The 24,548-nt window shown below is 27.0% G+C and overlaps 2 protein-coding genes across 3 annotated transcripts; both read left to right on the top strand.

Moving 5' to 3' along the window:
• The first annotated feature begins 5,807 nt into the window (after positions 1 to 5,807).
• LOC114176345 lies at positions 5,808 to 10,379 on the top strand. 2 transcript variants are annotated; one of them, XM_028061363.1, is made up of 5 exons: positions 5,808 to 6,472; positions 8,006 to 8,055; positions 8,134 to 8,238; positions 8,504 to 9,101; positions 9,368 to 10,379. In XM_028061363.1, exons 1-5 carry the CDS (start codon positions 6,326 to 6,328, stop codon positions 9,977 to 9,979), a joined length of 1,512 nt encoding a protein of 503 aa, XP_027917164.1. In that variant the 5' UTR covers positions 5,808 to 6,325; the 3' UTR covers positions 9,980 to 10,379. The 2 variants fall into 2 exon arrangements, with proteins under 2 accessions (XP_027917164.1, XP_027917165.1); XM_028061364.1 differs by having other exon boundaries at positions 5,811 to 6,472; positions 8,161 to 8,238; positions 9,368 to 10,377.
• A 1,692-nt stretch (positions 10,380 to 12,071) lies between these two features.
• LOC114176402 (protein POLLEN DEFECTIVE IN GUIDANCE 1-like) lies at positions 12,072 to 17,463 on the top strand. Its single transcript, XM_028061445.1, has 11 exons — positions 12,072 to 12,551; positions 14,151 to 14,290; positions 14,560 to 14,663; positions 15,131 to 15,219; positions 15,351 to 15,424; positions 15,805 to 15,961; positions 16,068 to 16,235; positions 16,356 to 16,453; positions 16,568 to 16,690; positions 16,831 to 16,899; positions 16,981 to 17,463. Exons 1-11 carry the CDS (start codon positions 12,143 to 12,145, stop codon positions 17,185 to 17,187), a joined length of 1,638 nt encoding a protein of 545 aa, XP_027917246.1. The 5' UTR covers positions 12,072 to 12,142; the 3' UTR covers positions 17,188 to 17,463.
• The last annotated feature ends 7,085 nt before the right edge of the window (positions 17,464 to 24,548 follow it).

The following is a 24,548-nucleotide window of genomic DNA, read 5'->3' on the forward strand; positions in this document are numbered from 1 at the left end:
TTATAATATATATATATATATATATATATATATATATATATATATATATATAAGTAAATAATGAAAATATATAATTTAAATTTAAAAATAATTATGTTTACGTTTGAATGATATATGTTGTATTTGAATGTTTTTGAAGTTAATATAGATTATTTGGATGAAAATTTTTAGTTTATTTAAGGAAAACAATATTTTAATGAAATATGATATATAAGTACAAGATGTAGTTAAATTATAAATATATGAATTAACATTTCACGGTGCTACCTTGTAAGCAAAATAATTACACGTTGAATCTTATTCTAATAGTAACTTAAATATTTATCATATTTAAATAAATAAATATGTTATGTTCTATATTTATGTATTAATTTTCAATGAGATATTTATCATATCCAAAAACCTATTTTCTTTTTATCTTTACTTAATTATTTAATCTATTAAACTTTTTAGTTTCTTTATTTTTTTGGATTCTAGTTTTTCTCCAATTCATTTGAACTATACTGATAATATCATTAAAAAAATATTCAATTGATCAATCTATTTTTTAATGTCTAAAAAGCAAAAATAAGTAGCATGCATATATAAATGATATACTACTCGAAGTAAAAAATCTATGATTAAAAAATGCAGAAGGAACGACCATGTTTCGAAATTATTGCCATATAAATATATTGTGTGTATTATATGGGTACTTCTTGCAAATTTCAGTATATTTTACAAGGATAAGGCTGAACTATTTATTAACAAATTTGAATTATTTATGAATATTAGAGATATCATAACGATAAATGATAATATTTATTACATCACACAAAAGCTAACATATAAAACATTGAAGTTTTTGCTTTAATTTCTTTATTAGTTTTAATTTATACAAATCATATTGTATTTAACAGATTATCCACATGCTCCAACTTATTTTTGTTCATTCAAATCTCTGGAATGCATGATAATTCGACATTAAATTCTTGGTAAATTGAATGAATAATTATGTCATTGCGTTGACTCTAATTAATATTTATGCACTGTTATGCCAATGAAATTATATATTTTGAACTGATAATTAAGAAATTATGGTAGATATTTCCTATTATAACAATTAATAAAGCTTAATTGAAAATATAAATTTTCATTAAATAACATTAAAAACAAGCATTTAATTTAAATATTAAATTGACTAAAATACACATTAGTTAAATATATTTTTCATCATTTAATTTATTTGGAGTGAAAATTGAAATCTCTTTGAAACTTTGGTTCACTCTAGTCTTTCAATTCTAGATTGTGTGAACTTAATTCTTTTAGTCAATTTTTATTAAATTTATCTGACGTTTCAAACGCATTTATATGTTAATATTAAAGCGAAAATTTGACAAATAGTGTAAATAATTCAAATGCTATCACCAAACAGTTTAAAAAGTCAAATAAATTTAACAAAATTTGATTAAAATAACTAAATTTGCATAATTAAGTTAAAATTTTAAAGATGAACTAGTTTCAAATTAAACTGAATGAAATTGTCAAACAACTTTCCATTTAAACTAGGTTAAAATACTCATTTGGTCCATATTTTTGTTGAAAAATCTCAAATAGTTCCTAAGATTTTTTTTTAGTCTCAATTAGGTCCATATTTGTGAAAATGTGTAACAATTAGGCTCATTCCGTTAGTATAGAGTTAACGGTGTTAAAGATGTGCCACGTATCAGCTCCACATTTTTTTGAATTTTTTCAAAAAATTTTTAATTTTTAAAAAAAAAATTGAATTTTTTGAATTTTTTTTTTTTAAATTATTCATGCCACGTGTCACGTCAGTATTGTGTCACGTGTCAAGTCAGTAAGGTGACACGTGTCAAATCATTGTCTGAATCTCAATTTGGTCCATATATTTGTTATTTTTATTACATTTCAGTCCATTTTTTTAAAAAATTTTAAATATATTTATTTTAAATTTTTACAAAATTGTTTTAAAATTTTATATTTAAATTTATAAAATTGTTAATTTTAAACCAACTCTAACATTTGTATATAAATTATTTAAAACAATTTTGTAACAAGTTAAAATAAATATTTGAAAATTTTAAAACAAAATATAAAATAAACTTAATATTATTAAAATGTTTAATAAAAATATCATTATAAAATTTATATAAAAGTTAAATTTGATCTCAGTTTGGAAATGATGAAATTGAAAATTAAAAAAAAAATGGACTGAAATATAATTAAAATAACAAATATATGGACCAAATTGAGATTCAAACAATAACTTGACACGTGTCACCTTACTGACTTGACACGTGGCACAATATTAATGTGACATGTGGCATGAATAATTTTCAAAAAATAAAATTCAAAAAAAAATTCAAAAAAAATTCAAAAAATTAAAAAATTCAAAAAATGAGAAGCTGACACGTGGCATATCCTTAACACCGTTAACTCTATACTAACGGAATGGGCCTAATTGTTACACATTTTAAAAAATATGGACCTAACTGAGATTAAAAAAAATCTTATGACCTATTTGAGATTTTTCAACAAAAACATGGACGAATGGAGTATTTTAACCTTTAAACTATCATCTCTAACCAAACCTTTTAAACAAATATTGATCTTAAAATGTTGAAAATAATTTTTTTTACTAATTATAAAGCCATTATTTACTTAAAATAATTTCAATCTTATTTAATTATTTGCATAGAAATTGATAATAAATTTATGAGCATAAAATTATATAAATATAATGTGTATAATTTACTCGTGTCATCTAACACGTGGCATGACAAAAGTACAAAATTCACATCACACCACGATCCTATGTTGAGAAAATAAATGGACAAAGGTAATTGGGATTGGGATAGGGTTTAGTGATTATTCCTTAATACAACCTAGTAAGTGTTTATTTACTTAAAATAATTTCACTCAAGTGTTATTTAATTATTTACATAGAAATTGATAATAAATTTATGAGTATAATTGTATAAATATATCGTATAATTTACTCGTGTCGTCCAACATGTGATATGACAAAAGTATAAAATCCACATCACACCGTGATTCTATGTTGAGAAAATAAATGGACAAAGGTAATTGGGATTAGGATAGGGTTTAGTGATTATTCCTTAATACAACCTAGTAAATCATTATTTAAGTGTTTAAAAGAGATGTTAACAAAACTTGGTCTACTTTTGTATATCATAAATTAAATACGTGATTTGACTTTAGTTATTTGTATGAAAAATTTGTTTATAGATGTTTTTATAAATGTGTTATGAGTTTGGATGTTTGTGTAGGTCTTTGATGAACTTTTGAATGCAACACATCTAAATTTTAACTTAATATGTATTTAGTATTTAATTATATGGTTTAATTAGTCGTATGATAACAACTTTTGTTTATATGTATCAGTTTGATACCCGCTTTAAAAAATGTGTTAATCGAGTTTTAACTATTAAAAATGTATCTCAATTAGTCTCTTTCAGCAAAAAAAATATTAACGCGGTTAATTTTATTCATGACTTTTACCACTAAATTTTAATATAAATATTAATATTTAGTTTCGTAAATTATTTTAAATATCAATATAGTTAACGATATTAATATTTTTTTTTTCTGAAAGGGACATAATTGAGTTATATTTTCAAAAATTGAGACACAATTAACACATTTTTAAAAACGAATATCAAACTAAAACATCTAAACAAACATGTATATCATCCAACTGATTAAACTTAATTATATCTTAAATAAATTGAGTTCACCGTAATACAGTAGAAAAAGTTTATGGACAAGAATTAATTATATTGTATTTGGATTCTACTTATATTATGAGGAAATATTAAACAAAATGTATTTTTTCTAAATATAAATAAATTTAGTAATTTGTAGGATACTGTATACACACATTTTACTCAACACTAAAAAAATAATAATAAAAATAAATTACTCATTCACTCGAAGTAGATGTACAAACAAATCTATCTGTAGTTTATCTTGTTTCTCTAACATTAATTTAATTTCGAATATAATTTATATATTAAATATAGAAAATATATCTAAATTATTTTTCTTTCAAAATTGTATGGAGCCAACAGGTAATATTTTAAAAAATAAATACCTTCGCATTTTATTCAATGTTTTATTATATAAAGAAATAATAAATGTACATACTTAATATAATAAATTAGGATGTGTTTGTTTCTAAAAATAAATTTGGAAAAGATTGAGTGAATGAAATTAAGAGTTTATTTGTATTAAGAAATGAAGAAACAAATAAAAATAAAGGAATTTGAAGATAAAACTTGAATTTTTCTTTTTTAAAGATTTGATCGGTATGATAAATATAAAATAATATTTTAATAAATAAAATTATTAGATCGAATCTTTATCTCATAATTAAAATTAGTATAAAATAAAATATAATAATTATTGTTAATTTTAATATTATAATTATTATTAGTATCAGTATTATTGTTATTATTATTAATTTTAGTATTATTATTGATAATATTAATATTATTATTGTTAATATTAATATTATTAGTTTCAATATTATTATTATATTATTAATGTTATTATTATTATTATCATTTTTAATTATTCATAATATTTAATAATAATAATAATAATAATTATTATTATTATTATTTAAATAATTTTAATTATTAATTTTTACATATTTAAGTAATAAAAATTTTATAACTTAAGAATTTTTTTGCATAAGTACAAAACATGAGACCAGAGAAAAAGGAAAAGAAAATTCAAACAACATTAATAGAAAGTTCATAATTGAATAACAATACTTAATTAACTTTAATTGAAATAATAATATTTGTTAAATGGGAATTTAAAAAAATTGATGAATATTTAGGTAAATACATATACATTGAACTGTCTCTCTCTCTTTTTTTTTTTCTTTATCTCTTCATTCATACAAGGATAGAAATATTTCATTAATCTTCATTCATCATCTTAAACAATAAATCTCTATAAACAAACACAACACTAAAGTCCAAACTAGGTTATGTGAAAGTCTTAGTAATATAGAGGGATATTACTTCTATATCATATCTCACAACTTATCATTCCGAAATTCATTTTTTGAAATATATTAAAAAAATTTGGAAAGGAAAAATCGGTAATCAATTCTATTATGGAAATAATTTTCCGAAACTTTTGATACAGTGCACCAAAAAATTTGATAGGTTGATCAGGCCCAAACTGATCAAATGTATTATCTACTATTGTTATCTTTCAGTTATTTTTCTATGATTATCTTATATTATCTTATATTATCTTATATTGGTTATTACCTAGATTTATGGGCTAATCAATTCTATATACCTCATTATATTAAGTGAGTCCTTAAATAATACTCGCATGCACTCTTTATTCATTTATTTATTCATACTTTCTTATTAATTTATGCATGTAGGTGGATGAGCAAGTTACTTGATAGTAATAACATAACACCATAAAAAACTTATCTTCATCTTCTTAAAGATTCTTCGACAATTTTTTATATATAAAAAAGAAAAGAAAAGAAATTCAAAATAGTATAAACAATATTACAAAAAAAAAAATCATATAAATAAAATAAAATAACAAATAGAAAAACAAAAAAAACTGAAGATAAGAAATAAAAAACCACAATTGCAGTATCGACCCCGCATTTGTCATTATTCAAGCACAGAAATTCAAATTTCAGACATCCAAATTTGGCAGTGGGCAAAAGCGCGCAATCTCGAAAGAGAAACGGCAAAAATAATAAAAGAACAGGAGGAGGAACAAAAAAGCAGAAAAAGGGTAAAACGGTGATTTCACAGAAAAATCCCCCAAATTTATAAGACAGAAGAATACATAGTTTGAGAAATTGAAAATACAAGGCTACACCTACACGACATTCCTGATTGTCGTCCATTGTTGTTGTATGATGTGTCCCTTCATTTTATTCTATTTTTATTTTTTCATTTTACCCCGTGTTTCTTCTTCTCTCAATCCACCATCTTCTAACATTTAATTAATTTTTATTTCTTTTCCCAAACAAACCAACCACCCAAAACCGCCACTCTCCGCCGGGAAACCAACCTCCTATCCCTTATTTCCGCCGTGCCACACCTCCAAAACCTGTTTTCTCCTCCCTCGAGGCATTCTCGTTCCATTTCCGTTGTGTCTGTTATTTATTCTCCGTTGCCGTGGGGTTAGTCGGGGTAGTAGCGTTTTTTTTTACGACTTTGCTAACGTGAGCCGCGAGCGTAGGATTAGGAACTTAGAGAAAAAAAAGAGGTAGTCGCGTTTGCTTCAATCTCCAACGTACACGCGTACGGCTATGGGAGCAGAGTTGGTAGTGACGTGGAACACGTGGGAGGAGCTTCTCCTCGGTGGAGCTATTCTCCGGCACGGGACCCGAGATTGGACTGTCGTCGCCGCGGAACTCAAGACCCGAACCGTTTCGCCATTTAGTTTCACTCCCGAGGTATGTATAAAGTATTAGATTATATTTTAGTGTATTTATTTATTATTTATTCATTTTTTTTATTTTATTCTCTTTCCTTCTTTCTTAAGAATAAAAAAGACTGGTTAATTACTTTCGCTTCGGTTTCAAAACCGTTACGGGTCATTATTGACCGACCCACTGACCTAATCTCATTGTCTAGCATAGTCGCACGCATGTGATTATTATTATTATTATTATTTATTATTTTTATTAATATAGTATTAAATGAAACGAGATGACTTTATTATATTTATTTATATCTTTTATAGTCAACGTGGGGTTTAGAGTAGAGCTTTTTGATGGGGGTTTTTCTTGTATTGTATTTTATTCCAACAAACATCGATTGTGACGCCTAAAACCTTTGTTTGTGTATTGGATTTTGCTAACGTGTTTTGCGGGGACTGGATGCTGTTTTACGTGCAATTCGTTTTGTTCACTTTATCGATTTCGTTACGCTGCTTATATCATCACCAGCATATGGTGATTGAGATGGCGTTAACCCTATTACTCAATTTGTTTGCTGATAATAACTCATATCTTTCAATTTTGGTTTATGTATTAGAAATAGTGAAATTAATCATTCGGACGTGTGATTATAGCTTTTCATTTATTTTCAACTTTGATTTGAATGAAAGCCCTCAATTGAATTCGTAGACCTACCTACTTTAACGCGTCCAAATAATTTCCGTAGCAAATTATGTTGATATTAAGTTTCAACAATTATAATAATGGTTCAGTACTCGGACTTTATGCGTAAAATTTGCTCCGTGTTGCGTTTATATAACCTATAAAATTCAGTGAAGTTAGATGGGGGTGGGTACGAAAATTTAAAAATCCTATTACCAAATCCAACACAATGGATTAAATTTGAAATCCATGTACGTTGAATTGAACAAATTTGGTTTTAAAACCATTTTATTTATCAAATTTGGTTTGGTTTTGATTTAGATGTAATCCGTTGGGAATGTCCTAACTAAGGTGGTCAAATCAAAGATTCTCCATCTGGGATTTGAGGCAAATGTTATTTATTGTAGGCCAACTAAAGATGTCTAAACAATCCATTAACATTGACATAAAGTGATTTGGATTGTGTGGATATAGATTTGTTTTCAATTATTTGGACTTTTTGCACATCCCTAGAGTTAGCATTATGTTTAGTTGTATAACTTATCCTTAAAAGTTGGTGCACAAGAAATCTAGTACTATGCTTTATGGTAATTAAGATTTGTATTGAGAATCTTGTTTAATTAGAATCCTGAGCAAGGTGAATTTAGTATGGCCCCTTGTTTTGCTGAATGTTGAGATGGCTGAGTAGTAAATCTTTATATATATATATATATATATATATATATATATATATATATTGGTAACTTCTAGCATATTTACATGTCAAACATGTGGCTCGCTATATTGCTGCTCTTCATTCTTTTACTGTTAAGTGTGAAGGAAAAACTTTTGATGAACCTTCATTTGATAGGGGACTGATGTATGTCAGGGACTTTCTTTTTTCAGGTTTGTAAAGCCAAATATGAAGAGTTGCGACAGCAGTATTCTGGGTGCATGTAAGTAATAATTATTTTTTGAGTTAGATTTAATAAAATGCATCCTGTAGATGGCATTGAAGTTGTGTTGTATCTCAGTGTATTATGGTTACATGACATTATCAGGGCTTGGTTTGAGGAGCTTAAGAAGAAAAGAGTGGCAGAACTTAAGAGAGACTTGGAGCTATCTGAAGAATTAATCGGGTTAGTTACGTGGCCATATTTCTGTCTGAGATTTTGTAAGACAGCAAAGTAACATTATGAGACACAACAAACCTCAATTTCTCCAAGCTTTTTGTTTACTGAAATGTCCAAAAAAAACTCAGTTTAGCTTGCACATACTACACCCTACTGCCCCTGGCGTAGTGCAGTGTGAAATTCTGACCACAGAAGCTAGTGTAGAAATCACTTTTCACTGTCGTAATTACCAGCATTTGGGGTATAATTATATTCAATATATTTGTTTCAGGTCCCTTGAGTTGAAGCTTGAATCCCTCAAGACTGGAATGGACGAGAAAAGAGTTGATTGCCATGTTGATGATGGCTCAGTCGGACCCGAATTACATGTTTCGTTGGAGAAATTGGATAGAGTTGTTCCTTCTGCAAAAGAGATGTCAAAGGATGGACTATCTGCTGGGAGTTTCACACATGAAAGCCAGACAAACTGGTCTCATGAATGTAAGGTTCCAGCAATGTCATGCGAAGATGTGGAGACCAAGCCTGAAGTTTCAGGGTCTACTGAACAGGAGAAAGTTTTGAATGTAGATAAGTCGACTCACACTATATATGAAGGACAGGGAGGGTGTTTGAAAAAACGAAGAGGGAAGAGAAAGAGGAAGGATTGTGGCAAAAATACTAATGAAGCCAGTGTAAGAGAAAGTGACTTATCAGCTGATGTGTGTAAAGAAAGTTCTACTAGCAACTGTGATGAGATCGAAAAATCTTCTGGTAAGGATGAGGCAAAAGCAAACTTCAAAAAGGATGAAATTAAAGATCTGATGGAGCTCTTGGATTCTTTTTTGTCTGTTCAAGGTGCTTCTGCCTTCTGTCGTAGGCATGATAGTCAGGTATGTGTAACGTAAGAGATCTCATTCTACTCAATAATAATTGGCAACTTTTTTTCACCTTGTAATGCTTTTTAATCACAAAGGTCCACCAGTTTCTTAGACGCGCATGCTCTAAAAAGGTCCACAAGCGAAACTTTCATAGTTTCCATTCCTTTTGAAACTGTTTAGCAATGAATGATAGATAGGGATATAGTTTTTAAGACTTAAGGCAAGGAATAGGCAGTGATGTGATTCATTATACTTAAGCACCACTTTTTGTACAACAGAAACGAGGAAGATACAAGAAAACAGTCCGGCAACACATGGACTTTGACACTATAAGGTCTAGAATCAACAATGGAACAATCAAGTCCATGATGGAACTTATAAGAGACTTGCTACTATTGACCAACAATGCTATATTATTCTACTCCAAGATCACTCGTGAATACAAAATTGCTCTAAAACTGAGAGACCTTGCCATCAAAACATCGGCAGAGAAACTCAAGTTTTTGAGCAGCAGCAATGCCTCAACATCATTACCTGTGCCTGATCCTCAAGTGAAAGTCAGAAGCATGAGCACATCACCTGTGCGTGATCCTCCTGTGAAAGCCACAAGCATTACCGCATCACCTGTGCATGATCCTTCAATGAAAGTCAGAAGCATGCGCCCCGGTAACCGCAAGATTGTTGCAAAGGTAGCTGGTGGCAACAGCTCTGCCGAAAGGGTCTCACTTAGAGCTAAGAAAGAAGCTAATAAAGTAGAATCTCCATCTTCAGTGGAATCCTTACCCATCAAGAAGGCTTTTGGTGGTAGAACAAAAAAAGTTGTACGTGAAAGTGCAGGTCAGAGACATGCAACTCCAAGGAAGGGAAGGAAAAGAGGGAAAACAAAGTGAGGATTTCGCCATCTTAAAGGGTCTCTGTACAAAGGTTTGTTTACCCTTTTTTTTGCATCCAAAAGGATTAACTTTCATGCAAACCAGAAGGAGCTGCTGCACCAGGCAATGAACTGGCTAGTTCAAGTATATTATATTATATTATAAATATCTCTAAATTATGAATAAAAAAGTAGTTATATTATAAATCACAGTAACCAATCTAGAGAAAATTTCAAACTGTACTAGGTACTTCTGGTAAATCTTTTGTAAGTTGTAAATGCAGATTTTGTTTTTAACAAAAGAGAAGTATACTAATTTGAATAGACAGAAAGTTATAAATTAGCATATGCTAAGATGTTTTTTTGGTCCCTTCTGTCATTATCTAAAAGGTTTCTTCTGTCGATTTTATAGTAACACGTTAATATTTTTAATTTTAAAATCATGATTGTGTTGGACTGTGTAATGCAATTTGAAGAGTTAACATGACCCGATGGCAATAAACCACTTGATTTTGTCTTTGTGCTTGTCTCTAACAACTGGTATCGATTTAACCCTTCCATTTTTGTGATTTGTATTTTATTCATTATTTGTTTAATAAGACATGCCCTGGTTGTTGATAAGATTTTTCGTGTAGACTTTTGTGTCTTTTAAGTATATTTTATGCAGTTAAAGTGTGTAAAGGAAAAAAATGATAATAAATTATTTAGGGTGTCTTGTGCTTAATTTGATGTATGAAAAGGAAGAACTAGACTAATCACTTAGAGAGAATAAAGTGTTCTCACCCTAATTTTAACGTTTAGTATATATTCATAGATCATGCATCCATTACCAAGAGAGTTTCCACTTGATGAATATGCCATTTTTTTTTTTCAAAAAAAGCTTGAAAATATGCTAACAACCATCTTTTTTATATATATATTTTTTCCCAAGTCCGCAATAGTATCAAAGTGTTCCTCAAGAATCATTCTTTCATGTGACAATTATTTTAGTATATATTCCCTTATGGATTACTCCAACCAAACCATATTATGGAAGACATTTTGAAATGGTTTTCACCGTTAAAATGGCGGAGAAAACAATTCGAAATAGCAATAAAGGAAGCATAGGTGAAAAATTCACATGAAAAAGAAAACCCAAAACCATATGTTAAAGACCTTCTTTGTTTCAACAAGAATGTTAACTATTTTTTTTAACATAAATAGGCATAGTTGTATGATCTTTATTGAAGTGAAAGATTAAATTTTAATTGACTTGTCAATTAAGAATAAGCCTCGTGCTATACTTCCATTTTTCTAAACACATTTCCATCTTATTTCTTTGATTGAGAAAAATTATATCTAAAAAATAAAATAAAAGAACTTTTAATTAGTTATGTGGATTGTTTTTTAATTATATTTTCTTATTGATCTAATTTTGAATAATCTTTGAAAAAATAATTTTTATTTCTTTTTGTAGTGGAAAACGTTAAGTGTATCGTTCTCTTTCAAGAAACTTGTGCAATGCATAACAATCTAGCAATTAACAACTCAATTAGACACAAAGTTTACAAAAACATTAAGAAATTTTTATTTTCGTATTTTTATCAAATAGTTGGTGTGCAACAAGAAATTAACATAGTGTATTTTCAATTTGTCAAGATTAGACTTCAACCACTTCATTTTCATGTATTATAAATTATCTCAATTTCATATTCATGTTAAAATCAACCTACAAAAATACTCAAAACTTATAACTTATTCATGAATGTAAATAAGAATAAAACAACTAAATTTCAAAACAATGCAAAAAAGAAGAAGATAAACTTGAGAATTAAACAAAATAAATAAAAATTGTGAAAAAATTAATTTTATTCACAAAACTTAACACCAAATATAAAATAACAGTTATCATTTTTTTTTACATTCAAATTATACTTTTTGTACCACATTTTTATTTTCATAACACAATAAAAAGTATTTATAAAACTTTGTTTTGTTTTTCATATTTTGTAAAATTCTATTCAAAATATTAAGATTTTTTTTGAAAAAAAAAACATTACATAAAGTGTATTTCAGAATATAAAAATCGAAGAGTGTGTGTATATAAGCAACCACCATTTGTTATAGTCATATAAAAGTCCTTGTTATGTGATACCCATATTAGTATTTGGAATCATTTTTGACCAAAATCTTACAAGTCAATATGAGACACGGCAGCACCGCGCCACTCGCAGCGGAACCACCGCAACCCCAACCTTCACTGTCCAATTCGATTCCTCACCGGAGGAAGAAGCGCAAGCGCAGAGTCGCCGCCACTTCCACTTCCATTTCCTCTGAAACCAGCTTCGCCAATGGTTCCGACCAGCTCAAGAATCGCATTCATGACGCTGCTGTTGAGTGCGAGCAGGAACCTAAAGCGGAACAGAGTAAAGCCACTTATCCTTTGGTGGAGCTAAGGCAGAGAAGCGTGAAAGGTGGCGAGAGTTTGGGAAATTCGGTGGTTACAGCCGTCGATGCAGGTGATGTTACGGAAGTTTGTTCGATTGCAGCGGCAACATCGGAGACGGCGGAGTCGCTGGAGTTAAAACGTGTTTTGGAAGATGATTGGATCTGTGAGTACAATCTGGCTAATACTTTTTTGGAAAAAAAAATAGTCAATTTAGTTGTAAAATATATGCCATGGTATAAAATTAGTTTCTTGCAATGGGTAAATTGAAAGGGGATAAAAAATGACCATATATGGTCTATCTCTTATACTTCTGATTATATTTATTTGATAACTAATATTTTTATTTGTTTTCTATCTTTTAAGTTAATTTATTCTTGCTTTCCAAAATCATGATGTGATGTGGAAAAGCCTATAGTGCTTAAAATATTATCGTAGATTTTCAAACTGGCTTCTGTTAGTTCTTTCATGACATTTAATTTATATGCTCTTGGGTATTTAGTGTAAAGTGGTTGAAATTATGAAAATTCAAAAAAGTGAATTACAATTTGTGAATTACTTTAGTCCACAAATCTCTGATTTAATGATATTCAACCCAATTTTTAAATATTAAAATTAACAATAAGGGATTAAGTTTAAAAACTAGCATAAAAGTATTGATGATTATAAGAATATATTTGAAATTTCCTTAGTTTTAAGGAGCTACATGACAAAGTTTAACACTTTTAAATACTAGAATGATCATTAATCATGAGAGTTGAATTTCTATGTAAAAATATTTAAACATTAACTAAAATTTCTTTCTAGAGAAAAAATGAGTAGTTAATGTATAAAATTTTTTACAAGTATTTGGTTTGGTGTGGGTGGAAAGAGGAAGAAATTAAGAAAAAGAGATTAAAAAGTAAATAATTTGAATTAAGAAAAAGTGAGTGAAAAGTTACAATAGATTATATTAATATTATAGAATAAATTTGGTTTTATATTAATATATTTAAAAAAAAAAATTCAAAATTTTTTTTAAATAGTTTAATGTAAATTAAAATGTAAAAATATTATAAATCAAAATTAAAATAAATTTTAAATTGAAATAAAAAAACTATTACAAAACTTTAGCCAAAAAGTTATATTTTAGAATACAAACAGATTAAAATAAATTATTTATAAGATATCAAATTTAAATTAATTATTTATATTTTATTTATTATTGAAATATTTTTTTTTCTAAAATGTAATAAAATATTTTACTAAATATCAATAATATAATTATTAAAATAATTAGATAATCGGTTATACGTTGGATTATCAAACTTTCTTTTTAAAGTTTGGTGTTACAGTTTTGTGTTTGATTTTAGTGTTTTTAAGTTTTCCAATACATTGTTTTTACAGTTTTTGCTTCACCGCGTAAACAGTACATTCCTAAATTCACACATCCTAGAAGAGAAATCACCATGTGATTCTTAAGGACTTTTACGTTAATTATGGTAAAAGTCAACAAACTTATCCTATACTAATTTGTGATTGGACAATAGTATGATAGTGCATAGAATATTTACTATTTTAACTAATAATATATGTGAATTCATATAATGTTGTGCGTGAGAGTGAAAATATAAAGTTCTGGCCTGTATCCCTGTTCTCTTCCTATGTTTCATCTGTTCATTAATCAGTGATCAATCTGTAATTTGATTATTTCTAGAAGTTTGTTGCGTTCCTTATCGTTTGTCTTGTTTTGTTAAGGCATTTATCCTTTACAACGTGTTTTCAGCGAACAAGTCACCCATGTCATACTTTTTTGAGAAAGTGTACAACGGAAATTCTGTATGGAGCACAACAATTATTGGGGATGAAAAGGGACGAGAAAGAGTTTATGACACTATCTTCCGTTTGCCATGGAGATGCGAATTGGTATTTGGTTTACTTTTGTTTGATTCGTTGAAAAAGAAGATTAATAAAAGGGAACTTTGTATGCCGTTCACAATGTCGTCTAGAGGTGGACTTCAGTCCACAGTTTACATGCTGTATTTTTCCTCATAATTAAAAAATCAGAATAAAATGTAGAAAGGATGTAATCTGAAACTGTTCACCTACTATACTTAATTTATGTCTGGGTATTTTTATTAAGATATTCTACCCTTTAAGTTATGATTTCTCAAACATGGAATGCATTATTGCAGCTTATAGATGTTGGTTTCTTTGTCTGCTTCAATTCATTTCTGTCATTGTTAACTGTCATGCCCACAAGAATGCTGATGACCGTTTGGAGGCTTCTGAAAACAAGGTTCACCGTTGTTCTTCAATTTTCTTCTCGTATTAGTACTTTAGTGTTTGCTAAGTATTCTTACATTTGTGAGGATTTCGATGACGGATTAATCTTGCATTTGTTGTTGTGATTTAGATGATGGACTAATCCTCTAGAGCAATGTTTTTAGTATTATTCAGTTTCATAAATAAAAAATTTCTTTAGGGGAAAGAGAACAGGGTGTTTCTATTTACCTGAGCCACCCAGATTAAATAGTTCATTTAATGACACAGTAATAATATATGCCTGATTTTTTTAAAATTATAAGTGGATTGCCGTGGTCCTGTGTTTACTGAAGAGTTGGAACCAATCTCCCATTTTATGGTACAATATGCTAATTTTTGTGCTTTGATTTATATGCTTTTATACAGTGCTCTTGTTCTGTTTTAAGATTTGTGGTTGCAGTTCAGGATTTTTCAGTTTTACACTCTGACCTTATCATGCAGGAAGTTCAATAGGCCATCAACAATTGAGTTTTCAGATTTTAGCTGTTTTCTTATTTTGGCTTGTGGAGTCACTGTTTTGCAGCAAATAGGTATAATGATAGTATGCTTTCATAGTTTTATATTTTATGTTTCCTTTTTGCATTCATCACGTTCGGTTTATTACTTTGTTTTTATAGTAAATTTATTTAAAGTTCCCTGCATTAAAATTTGTTCTATTTAGATATCAGCTTAATATATCATATGATCCGTGGTCAAGCAACAATCAAGTTGTATGTGATCTACAATGTGTTAGAGGTGAGTATGAATTAATCTTTGAACGTAAGTTGTACTGATTAATTAGGTCTCCACACATGCCAAATTTCTGGACTTCTGAATGTAATTAGATCATTGTTTGGCATTTTTTCCATCGATAGTGGTCATAACTAGTGTGATCAAGTGGATATGCCATGATACGAAGGATATCTTTTTGTATGTGAATCATGAATGTATAAATGGTGTAATACATATGTATAAAACGGCCTTTTGGTTTTTGAACAACTCATTTCACTAATCACACTTCTAAAAAATATAAGCTTTTTCTGTCTTCTACATTCTGTTAATTGCATATGGGTCATAATTATCTTGACTTCTGAACTGAAGCTTATAGTGACTGGTCCTTCAACCTTCTTGTGCAGATATTTGATAAATTATGTCAAAATTTTATTGGGGATGTGCTGCAAATGCTATTTCATTCAGCGGAAGAGCTTGCAAGATGCCCCCCAGAAACACAAAGTATGAGATTCTGGATACGGAGATTTATTTCTGACCAAGTTTTAGCCGTTGTTACTTCAAATATCCTTTTTCTTTGAGTTGATAATTTTTTTATGTCTAATTATTTCATCATATGAAGACAATGGATAAAACAAAAGTGCTGGTTATTTTCCTTGACTAGCTGTACTTGTTCATTCTGTTATCTTATTAGTTCAGGCAATCACTTTATCAGCCTGTATTGTTTCTCACTACAATGCCCTGCCAGCATTGCTGGTGTCCAATAATTTTGCTGAGATAAAAAGCTATGTGTTTAAGGGATACAGTAAGGATAATGTTCACAGTATGGTGTACTCTGGTGAGTTATCTTTCTTCTTGTAGTTGTTTTCTCTTTGATTGCATTGTTTATTCATCTTTTATGTGGTCTTATATTCTTTCATTATTTTCTTTGCTCATTGATCTTATTGCTGACTAGCAGATTCCATAGAGAGATTCCATATATCAGCATTTATCTTATTTGTTTTGGCTCAAAATATTCTGGAAGCAGAAGGACCCTGGTTTATAAGCTTTATCAGTGTAAGTTTATTTAAATTTATAGCACCTAATATTGCAGGAGTTTATCAAGGGGAAATAAATTTCATTGTGCTTGGTTCGGTCTTGCTCGTATCACAGTTATTTTTGATGGTGCAGAATATCCTCTTGGTTTATGTATTTGAGATGGCTATCGATGTGATCAAGCATTCATTCATTTCCAAATTCAACAACATTTCACCCATCGCATATTCTGAGTTTCTTGAAGTCCTATGTAAACAGGTATTAATTTGATTTCACGTGCATGTTAGTTCTGCAATATGATTTCTAGTTACTGCATAAATTCGAATTGTACTCGGAAGCAAGAATGTTTTGTTGCAGAAAGCGGTTGTATACGATTGACTGCTGTTTTTGTTTTGTAGACTCTACATATGCAAACTGAGGATGCCAAAAAAAAGTTGACTTTTGTCCCTCTTGCTCCAGCTTGTGTGGTAAGCACGAATTTAGTGCCCTTTTTCTCCTTGGTTTATGGCTGGTGATGGATTTCTGTTACCAATGTTTTTGGTTTATAGGTCATTCGAGTTCTGGCTCCAGTTTATGCTGCAAACCTTCCTTACAATTCCCTTTCATGGAGGCTATGTTGGATTCTGTTATTTTCGGCAATAACTTACATTATGCTAACAAGCCTCAAGGTTCTAATTGGCATGGTTCTACAGAAGCATGCCAGATGGTATGTTAATCGCTGTCAAAGGAGGAAGCATCATCTTCATGCAGATTAACTTGTGGGGCATGTGCAGTAATAGTCATCATATCAAAGGAGGAAGCATCATCTTCATGCAGATTAACTTGTGGGGCATGTGCAGTAATAGTCATCATAAGTTGTGCATTTGAGGTTTGTAAATGATCATGTATGTACATTATAGACATTTTCATTCATCGTCTTCTATATGATGTACACGAAGCTAATAGTTTATTAGAAAACAAAATGTCTTAGTGCTGTTCTGTAGCTTCTACCTTATCCATGCTTTTTGAATTTATCTGTGCCATTTTTTGAATTTAAAGTTTAATTGAAGATGTTTTCTTCTTTATTAGATGTTGCAATTACGGACATTTGACAACTGGTTGAATTTTTTTTTTTTTTTATGTTTTCTTTAATGATTTATTATATTACTTTACATTTTTTAAGTTGATCTTAAGTTTTTATCTTATAATTTTGTTTATTAAAAGATTTTAACTTTTAATAATTTTAAATATTTAATCTTATTATGTTATCAGTTTCTTATTAAATATCGATGCTTAATGAGGCATGTAAGAAATCAACATGGTATAGGAAATTGTAGTTAGAAGAAATTTATATCAGAGTGGCTAGATTATCAAGCAATTAAGATATTGTGGCAAGTGTTTAGTCCCCAAATTAAGTGTAGTCTCTGGTAGGTTTGATATGAAAATTCTCATATACTACTTATAGTCATATATTACATTAAATATTTAGTTTACCCTTATTTAATTTCCTTCTAAATACATATAACATCATCAACATATATTTCACACACCTACACAATGTCTTGTTGAATATATTATAATTAACTTCACTTTTATATATATATATATATATATATATATATATATATATATATATATATATATATATATATATATATATATATAATTAAAATTAAGTGAAAGATAAAAGTATAAAGAAAAAATTATTAATATTATGTCTTACATTTAAAAAAGGACAATTAAATAAAAATAAAAAAAACATTAAAAAATACGGCATTGGAAAGGTCAAAAGTAGCACAATTCAATGTTTGCTATCTTGGAATAAATGCAGCCATGTCTGTGCTGAAATTCAATAAGCATTTATAGGTTGGACAAACCAATTTAAAATCCATAATAATAAATATCAACTCTGGACAAAAGCCAAGTGAGCCTCAAACAAAAATTGTTCTTCACTTCCTGCTTCTTAAATGTTACTCAAACTATTTCCATAAATTAATTTAATTATGGCAATAAATGAAAATTTTCATATAACTTCTGAATTATAATTAAAATAATTACTCCCTCCTTTTTACTTTATGTGTTTAATTTTTTATAATTTTTCTAGTTGATTGTCAATTATATATTTTAATATAATAATTATAATTTTGTTAATATGGCTCTAAGGATATCTCTATAGTAAAAGTTATGCTAGAGATCATGCATTTAAGATGTGGATCGTCTAAGTATATGCTTATATCACAATAAATTTAAAATCTTGGACCTTAAATAAGACCCTACATCATAAAAATAAAAAATCATTTTTTACATTAAAAAACAATTTTTATTTCAGCTAAATATTTCATAATTATAGATATTTATGGAATAAAGTGTAAATAACATGTTATTGAACTACATCTTGTCAAATTTTTACATTGGATGAAAAGTAGATATAAAATCTTAAAAATAATATGACTTGATAAAACTTAAAAGAGAAAAAAATGAAACTCGTGTTATAGCTTCTGCAATGAACATGCCTAAAGAAACACTCACACTAATCTAAGTTATTTTATTATTAACCATAACCAAAACAGGTTAGAATGCTGGTATCCATAAATATGCTTGTAAAAGAAGATGTAATATTGTTTGTTTTTAAATGTGTAATAATAACGAAAATAAAACAGAAAAAAATATAGGAATGTTTTAATAAAAGTTTTCTATTCTCTTAACTCCAAGGTCCATGACAAAAGAGTGTCCAGAATATTTTTAAATTAAAAAATACTTTTTAATATTATTTTATACTAATTCCATAAGTAAATGGAAATTATTGCTTTATTATTATTTTTAAAATAAAAATGTGATACATTATTGACGTTTATATTGTAATTAAATGTCAGACTTACTTGAGTATGTTGAACAAAATAAATTTAAAAAATGTGAATTTATTTTGTTAAAATCAAATAATTTTAATGTATTATGTAACATCCCAAAATTAATAACGATATACAAATCTTAGATAGTTACTTGATTGATACGAGTTAATTAATATGTATATATTTATGTATCAATATATTTGGTTTTACATTTTTACTAAATCATTTTAGTTTTTCATGATACTAGTGAGTCAATTCTCTGTCATAGGTTTTAGTTGGTTGATGTTTAGAAGTTAATATATATATATATATATATATATATATATATATATATATATATATATATATATATAAATAAACACAAACACTATAAGTCTATGTATTTAAAAAAGGAAAATAATATTATAACTTAGTTTTTTAGTCTCATTTTTTATTCTCTGACATAAATTAAAATGGATCATTGATTAATGTATTATTATACTTTTTTTTGAAATAATCATTGACTCACATTAAACTACGTAATAGAATAAAAAAATGAAAATCATAATATATTTTGCTTTAAAAAAATTAGACTTCAAATTTTGAAACATACCTTATCTTCTTGAGATAGATGTAGTATTTTAAAAAATTTAATTTAATTATTTTAAAAATTGACAAAATCCGTTGTTTTGTATGAACATATTGATACAAGTCAAATACCAACATATACTCACATGAAATATTCAATTAAGAGGTATTAAAGTCACAATGATTGACCATAAAATAACACAAAGTAGACAACGGGATTTGAATATGTGCAAAGAAAGTAGTTAGTAACCAAAAGAAAAAATAAACACAATAAATAGACTACGCGATTCAAATATGTGTAAAGAAAGCATTCACTAACCAAAAAAAAAAAACATCATGTGTATAAGTAATAGTAGTTTGCATCTTTTTAACTAAGTGGTAAATTTTTTTATGATATTTATATGAACTAAATCATCTTAGAAAAATAACCAAAAAATATATTATAAGAAAATAAATTAATGATTTCTTTACTAAAAAAGACAATAAAAATATTTGAAGAAATTATTAAGAAAAATATAATATTTTGAACTAAAATTGTCTTAAATGTTAGGTCTAATTCAAATAATAAAGTAATCATTACATTAGCTAATATCCAATGACCTAACTCTATGGGATTTCTTCCCTCTATGTACGACCAATAATTTAAGTCATATTCAACCTAACTTCTCCCTTAATTTCTTTTAAAAATTAAAACTAGAAATAATTTTTTTAAAATAAAATATGTTTGCCTGGTCTATACTTAACTTAAAAAAAGTTCCTTATAAATTAAAGTTTGACTGATAAAAATTTAAGCGCATCTCCTCCAATAGAAAAATATTATTAAAACAAAAGATATGTCAAACTTATTAAATCTGCGAACATTATTTTGATTAGTGACATTTGGTATTCTTTAATCATATTATACAAAATTCACTTCATCATAATGCTAATGAAAATGGAATGAAGTTGGAAAGAGAATGCTCACATTATGTACACTTAGGTTATCCATGTAAAAACTTGTTTTAGACAAGAGTTTTAAATCAAATGGCGAATTATAATGGTATTTTAAGGTTATAATAACAAATTAAATAATTTTATTTTTCATTTATTTCAAAATAATAGTGTTCTAAAACTAAAGATATCTAATTTTTCTCTATAGTTTTTTAGGATGTTTAAGAGTTAATTTTATTTCTTTGAACCATGTAAGCTAGAAAGCATCTTATATCAACTAATGAAAATTTCAATTTGTATAAGTTTTAAATTCTTAAATTTTTTCTCTTATCTTTTTTGTTTTATGTGAGTTTTGATGTATAAGTAGGGATGTGAAGGGGATGGGTAAGATACGGGTAATACTTTCTCGTACCTTATCCGTTGGATAAATATTCGTCTCATACTCGTATCTATATCCATCGGACTGCATAATTTTTTAATATTCATGGATACTCACGGGTACTCGTGGGTATTTACAAAAAAAAATAATAACATAATTTAATCGTAAATTCAAATAAAATACAATACATAACATTTATAAATTTTAAACAAAGTCTAAATAACTCATTTAAATGATGTTGAATGACAGTTTACAAAGAAATGATTTTTTTTAAAACTAATTGATAAAAAAATAATTCATTCAAAATCAATATATTAATATTTTAATCATTCTTTTTTAAATTTAAATTAGAGTATAGAGGGTACGAGTATCCACATGTACGAATATTATGATACTCGTACCAGCCCCGTTAACATGCGAGTATTAAAAATATCCATAACCATTACCCGCGAATATTCATTTACAATACTATTTTCTACCCGTTGCGAATTTTATATGCGGGTACAAATTTTTTTGACATCCTTATACCTAACCTCCTTACTTTTATGAGTATGAGATTATTTATATTATGTTGTGTGTTAGGATTGATTTTGTCAAAATCTTTATTGGATCTTTGAGTATTTCGGCTATTTTTCATTTAATAATTACCTTACCTTAAAGATTAAGACAATTATTGGTAAGAGAAGTTAACATGAACTATGTAATTTGATATCATAGAAAATCTCATGAAGGAATTATTTGATGCAGAAAAATGAAATAGGAAAGTGCAGATTTAACTCTAGTTTATAAATGTAGAGAATTTTCATTTTGAAGGTATAATAATTCTCACATTGATTTGTTATAAGTGTTAGATTGTTAGAATAAAAATTTTAAGTTGTTTATGATTGGTGTGAATGTTTGTGAGAATGGATGTGTCACATTTAATTGCTACTAAATTTAATGATGTTATTATATGAAATCTACTTTTGCGTTTACTTTTCACATTTTTGTCTGGATTGAAGACCTTTTTCTATACTAGAATGTTATCTACATATACCACTCAAGTTACAAGTTGGTTGCTTCAATAATATTTAAACAATAAAAAATTAATCTTTATCTTTATTTTTGACGTGATTCAGTGTAAGTTGTTGATTTATAAATAAAAATATAATGATATATTAATCGATTATTCATGTGAAATATCCAAAACTTTATTCTCAGTTTTTATTTTTTCATTTGTATAATGGTTTATATTAATCTAAGAGTAATGGCATATTTTTCTTTTCCAATGCTGATTTTCTTTTTTCAGATATCATGTCTTCATTTAATTACTCTTTTAATCTTGAAACTTGATTTTCTTCGCTTAGAATCCTGATAAATCGCATCAAATTAAAGTTATCTTTAATTGAATTTTAATATTATACTTTAAAAGTATTGTATTCCAATTTTTGTAGTTAATAAAATAGAGCTTTCATTAATGGTATAGATATTCCCTCTTTAATTTGTTTTTTATTTATTGATCACCCCTTAATATTAAGAGTTTTATATGTTTAAAAGTCTCTAAACTTAATAAAATTATAAGTAAGAAAATAAAAGGAAAATAAAGATTGGGAAAATCAGTAATCAATATCAATAATAAAATAGAGTCAAATTTTTATAAAATAGACTCAGTCAATGAATTTAAGTTATAAAAACACTTAACTATTTGTTCAATTGTTATCAATAGAGGTAAAGTTGAGTACCCATGCATTTATTTTTTTAACATTATTATTTAATTATAACATTATTTTTAGTGATTATTATGAATATTAAGAAAATTGTCACCTATATAATTTGTTATTAAACAGTAATATAATATTTAAAATTATATATATTATTCAGCGAAAAATAAATATTAAAGGAATTCTTTGAATAACTTCTTCCAACTGAGTTGATCAATATCTTTAATAAGAAGAAAAATGTGTTAAACTGTTTCAACTTGCAAAACTATGTTACTTAATGCATTAAATTTAAAAGTATTAATTTACTTAACAATAATATATATTCTATTATGTATAGGCATATTTCATCAAATAGATTAATTTTAAATTTATATATATACAATTACTTTTGTTATATATATATTTTTTTAAAAAGGACACCATGACATACAACATGGAGGAATCACAAATTAACGTATAATTCGCTACTAGATAATGTTATTATGCCCATATGTAATGAAATATTGTTCATTTTAATTTTCTTGTTTTTTTAAATTAAAATTATTTAATTAGGTTGTTTTTGTTGCATTAGTAGAAATGGTGTTAACGATGTTTTTTAAATGTCATTTGTTAATCGGTGATATTTTTATTTTTTATTTTATATTTTTTTAGTATTATTGTCATATCACGTGAAGAGTTAACATTACACGTCGATGTTAATACCATTTATTAGATTTAGCCTCACGTCTCGGTATTTTGTATTAAAAATTCAATCTTGTATTCATTTTTTGACTTAATATTTCAAACTTTATTTAAAATTAACCGATGTTGTTCTTGTCAAACAATAATTTAATTATTAATTTTGTTTAATTACAACTTATATATTTTTGTTAAAATAATTTTATAAAATATATACATCAAATTGTTCTGCTAAATATTAAAATTATTATTTTTAATTCAAATTTAGAAAAAAAAACTATTTTAAAGTTGTACTTTCTTTAAAATTTTTGATTTAAATATTCTTTGTCAATCTTGTCTGATTTGATCTAACCTTGTCTGAATTGATCCGTTAATCAAGTTGATTATTGACTAACAAAACTTTTTAATTTTACCGTGAAATTCAAACTAAGTTATTAATATATTTTACATATTTTATCTAAATTTATCTATTTAAATCAATTTTATAAACAAATAATATTTATAATAATAGAACAAATTTTGTATTATTTATTTATTTATATTGGTAATAAACTAAATTCAATTATATTTTAGAGAGTGATCACATTGTTCTATTTAAAAAGAAAATTGAACTCAATTGAATAACATAAATAAATATAGAAAGTGAATTTAAGATAATAATACTTGATATTTATATTAATAGTAAATGTTAAAACTATTATATAATATAGCATAACAATGTCATGTGACATTACATGAATATGATAAGTGGAAAAAAATTAATTTATAACAAAATGCTATGAACTAACACATGATGTATGTAAAGAAAAGTTAACTTCCTTTGTACAAATATAAGACAAAATACCTAATTGAATGTTTTAATAAAAATTGAGACTTAATAATAAAATAAATAAATAAATAAAAATAATAATTTCAACAAAAATGAAAAGAAAGTATATTAGTCTAATAATTAACATTAATGAGTTATAGCTAAATATTAATGCTCTTTCATATACAAAGAATAACAATTTTATAGTTTCATATACAAAGAATAA

The sequence above is a fragment of the Vigna unguiculata genome, chromosome 3 (genome assembly GCF_004118075.2).
Source record: "Vigna unguiculata cultivar IT97K-499-35 chromosome 3, ASM411807v1, whole genome shotgun sequence".
In the NCBI taxonomy this organism is placed as follows: domain Eukaryota; kingdom Viridiplantae; phylum Streptophyta; class Magnoliopsida; order Fabales; family Fabaceae; genus Vigna; species Vigna unguiculata.

Excerpts from the sequence above, each read along its gene's own strand:
- LOC114176402 (XM_028061445.1), top strand. The coding sequence starts at position 12,143 with ATGAGACACGGCAGCACCGCGCCACTCGCAGCGGAACCACCGCAACCC. Across the intron at positions 12,552-14,150 it reads TTTGGAAGATGATTGGATCT|CGAACAAGTCACCCATGTCA; the intron begins GTGAGTACAATC and ends ACGTGTTTTCAG. Across the intron at positions 16,691-16,830 it reads TTGAAGTCCTATGTAAACAG|ACTCTACATATGCAAACTGA; the intron begins GTATTAATTTGA and ends TTTGTTTTGTAG.
- LOC114176345 (XM_028061363.1), top strand. The coding sequence starts at position 6,326 with ATGGGAGCAGAGTTGGTAGTGACGTGGAACACGTGGGAGGAGCTTCTC. Across the intron at positions 6,473-8,005 it reads CATTTAGTTTCACTCCCGAG|GTTTGTAAAGCCAAATATGA; the intron begins GTATGTATAAAG and ends TTCTTTTTTCAG. Across the intron at positions 9,102-9,367 it reads GTCGTAGGCATGATAGTCAG|AAACGAGGAAGATACAAGAA; the intron begins GTATGTGTAACG and ends TTTGTACAACAG.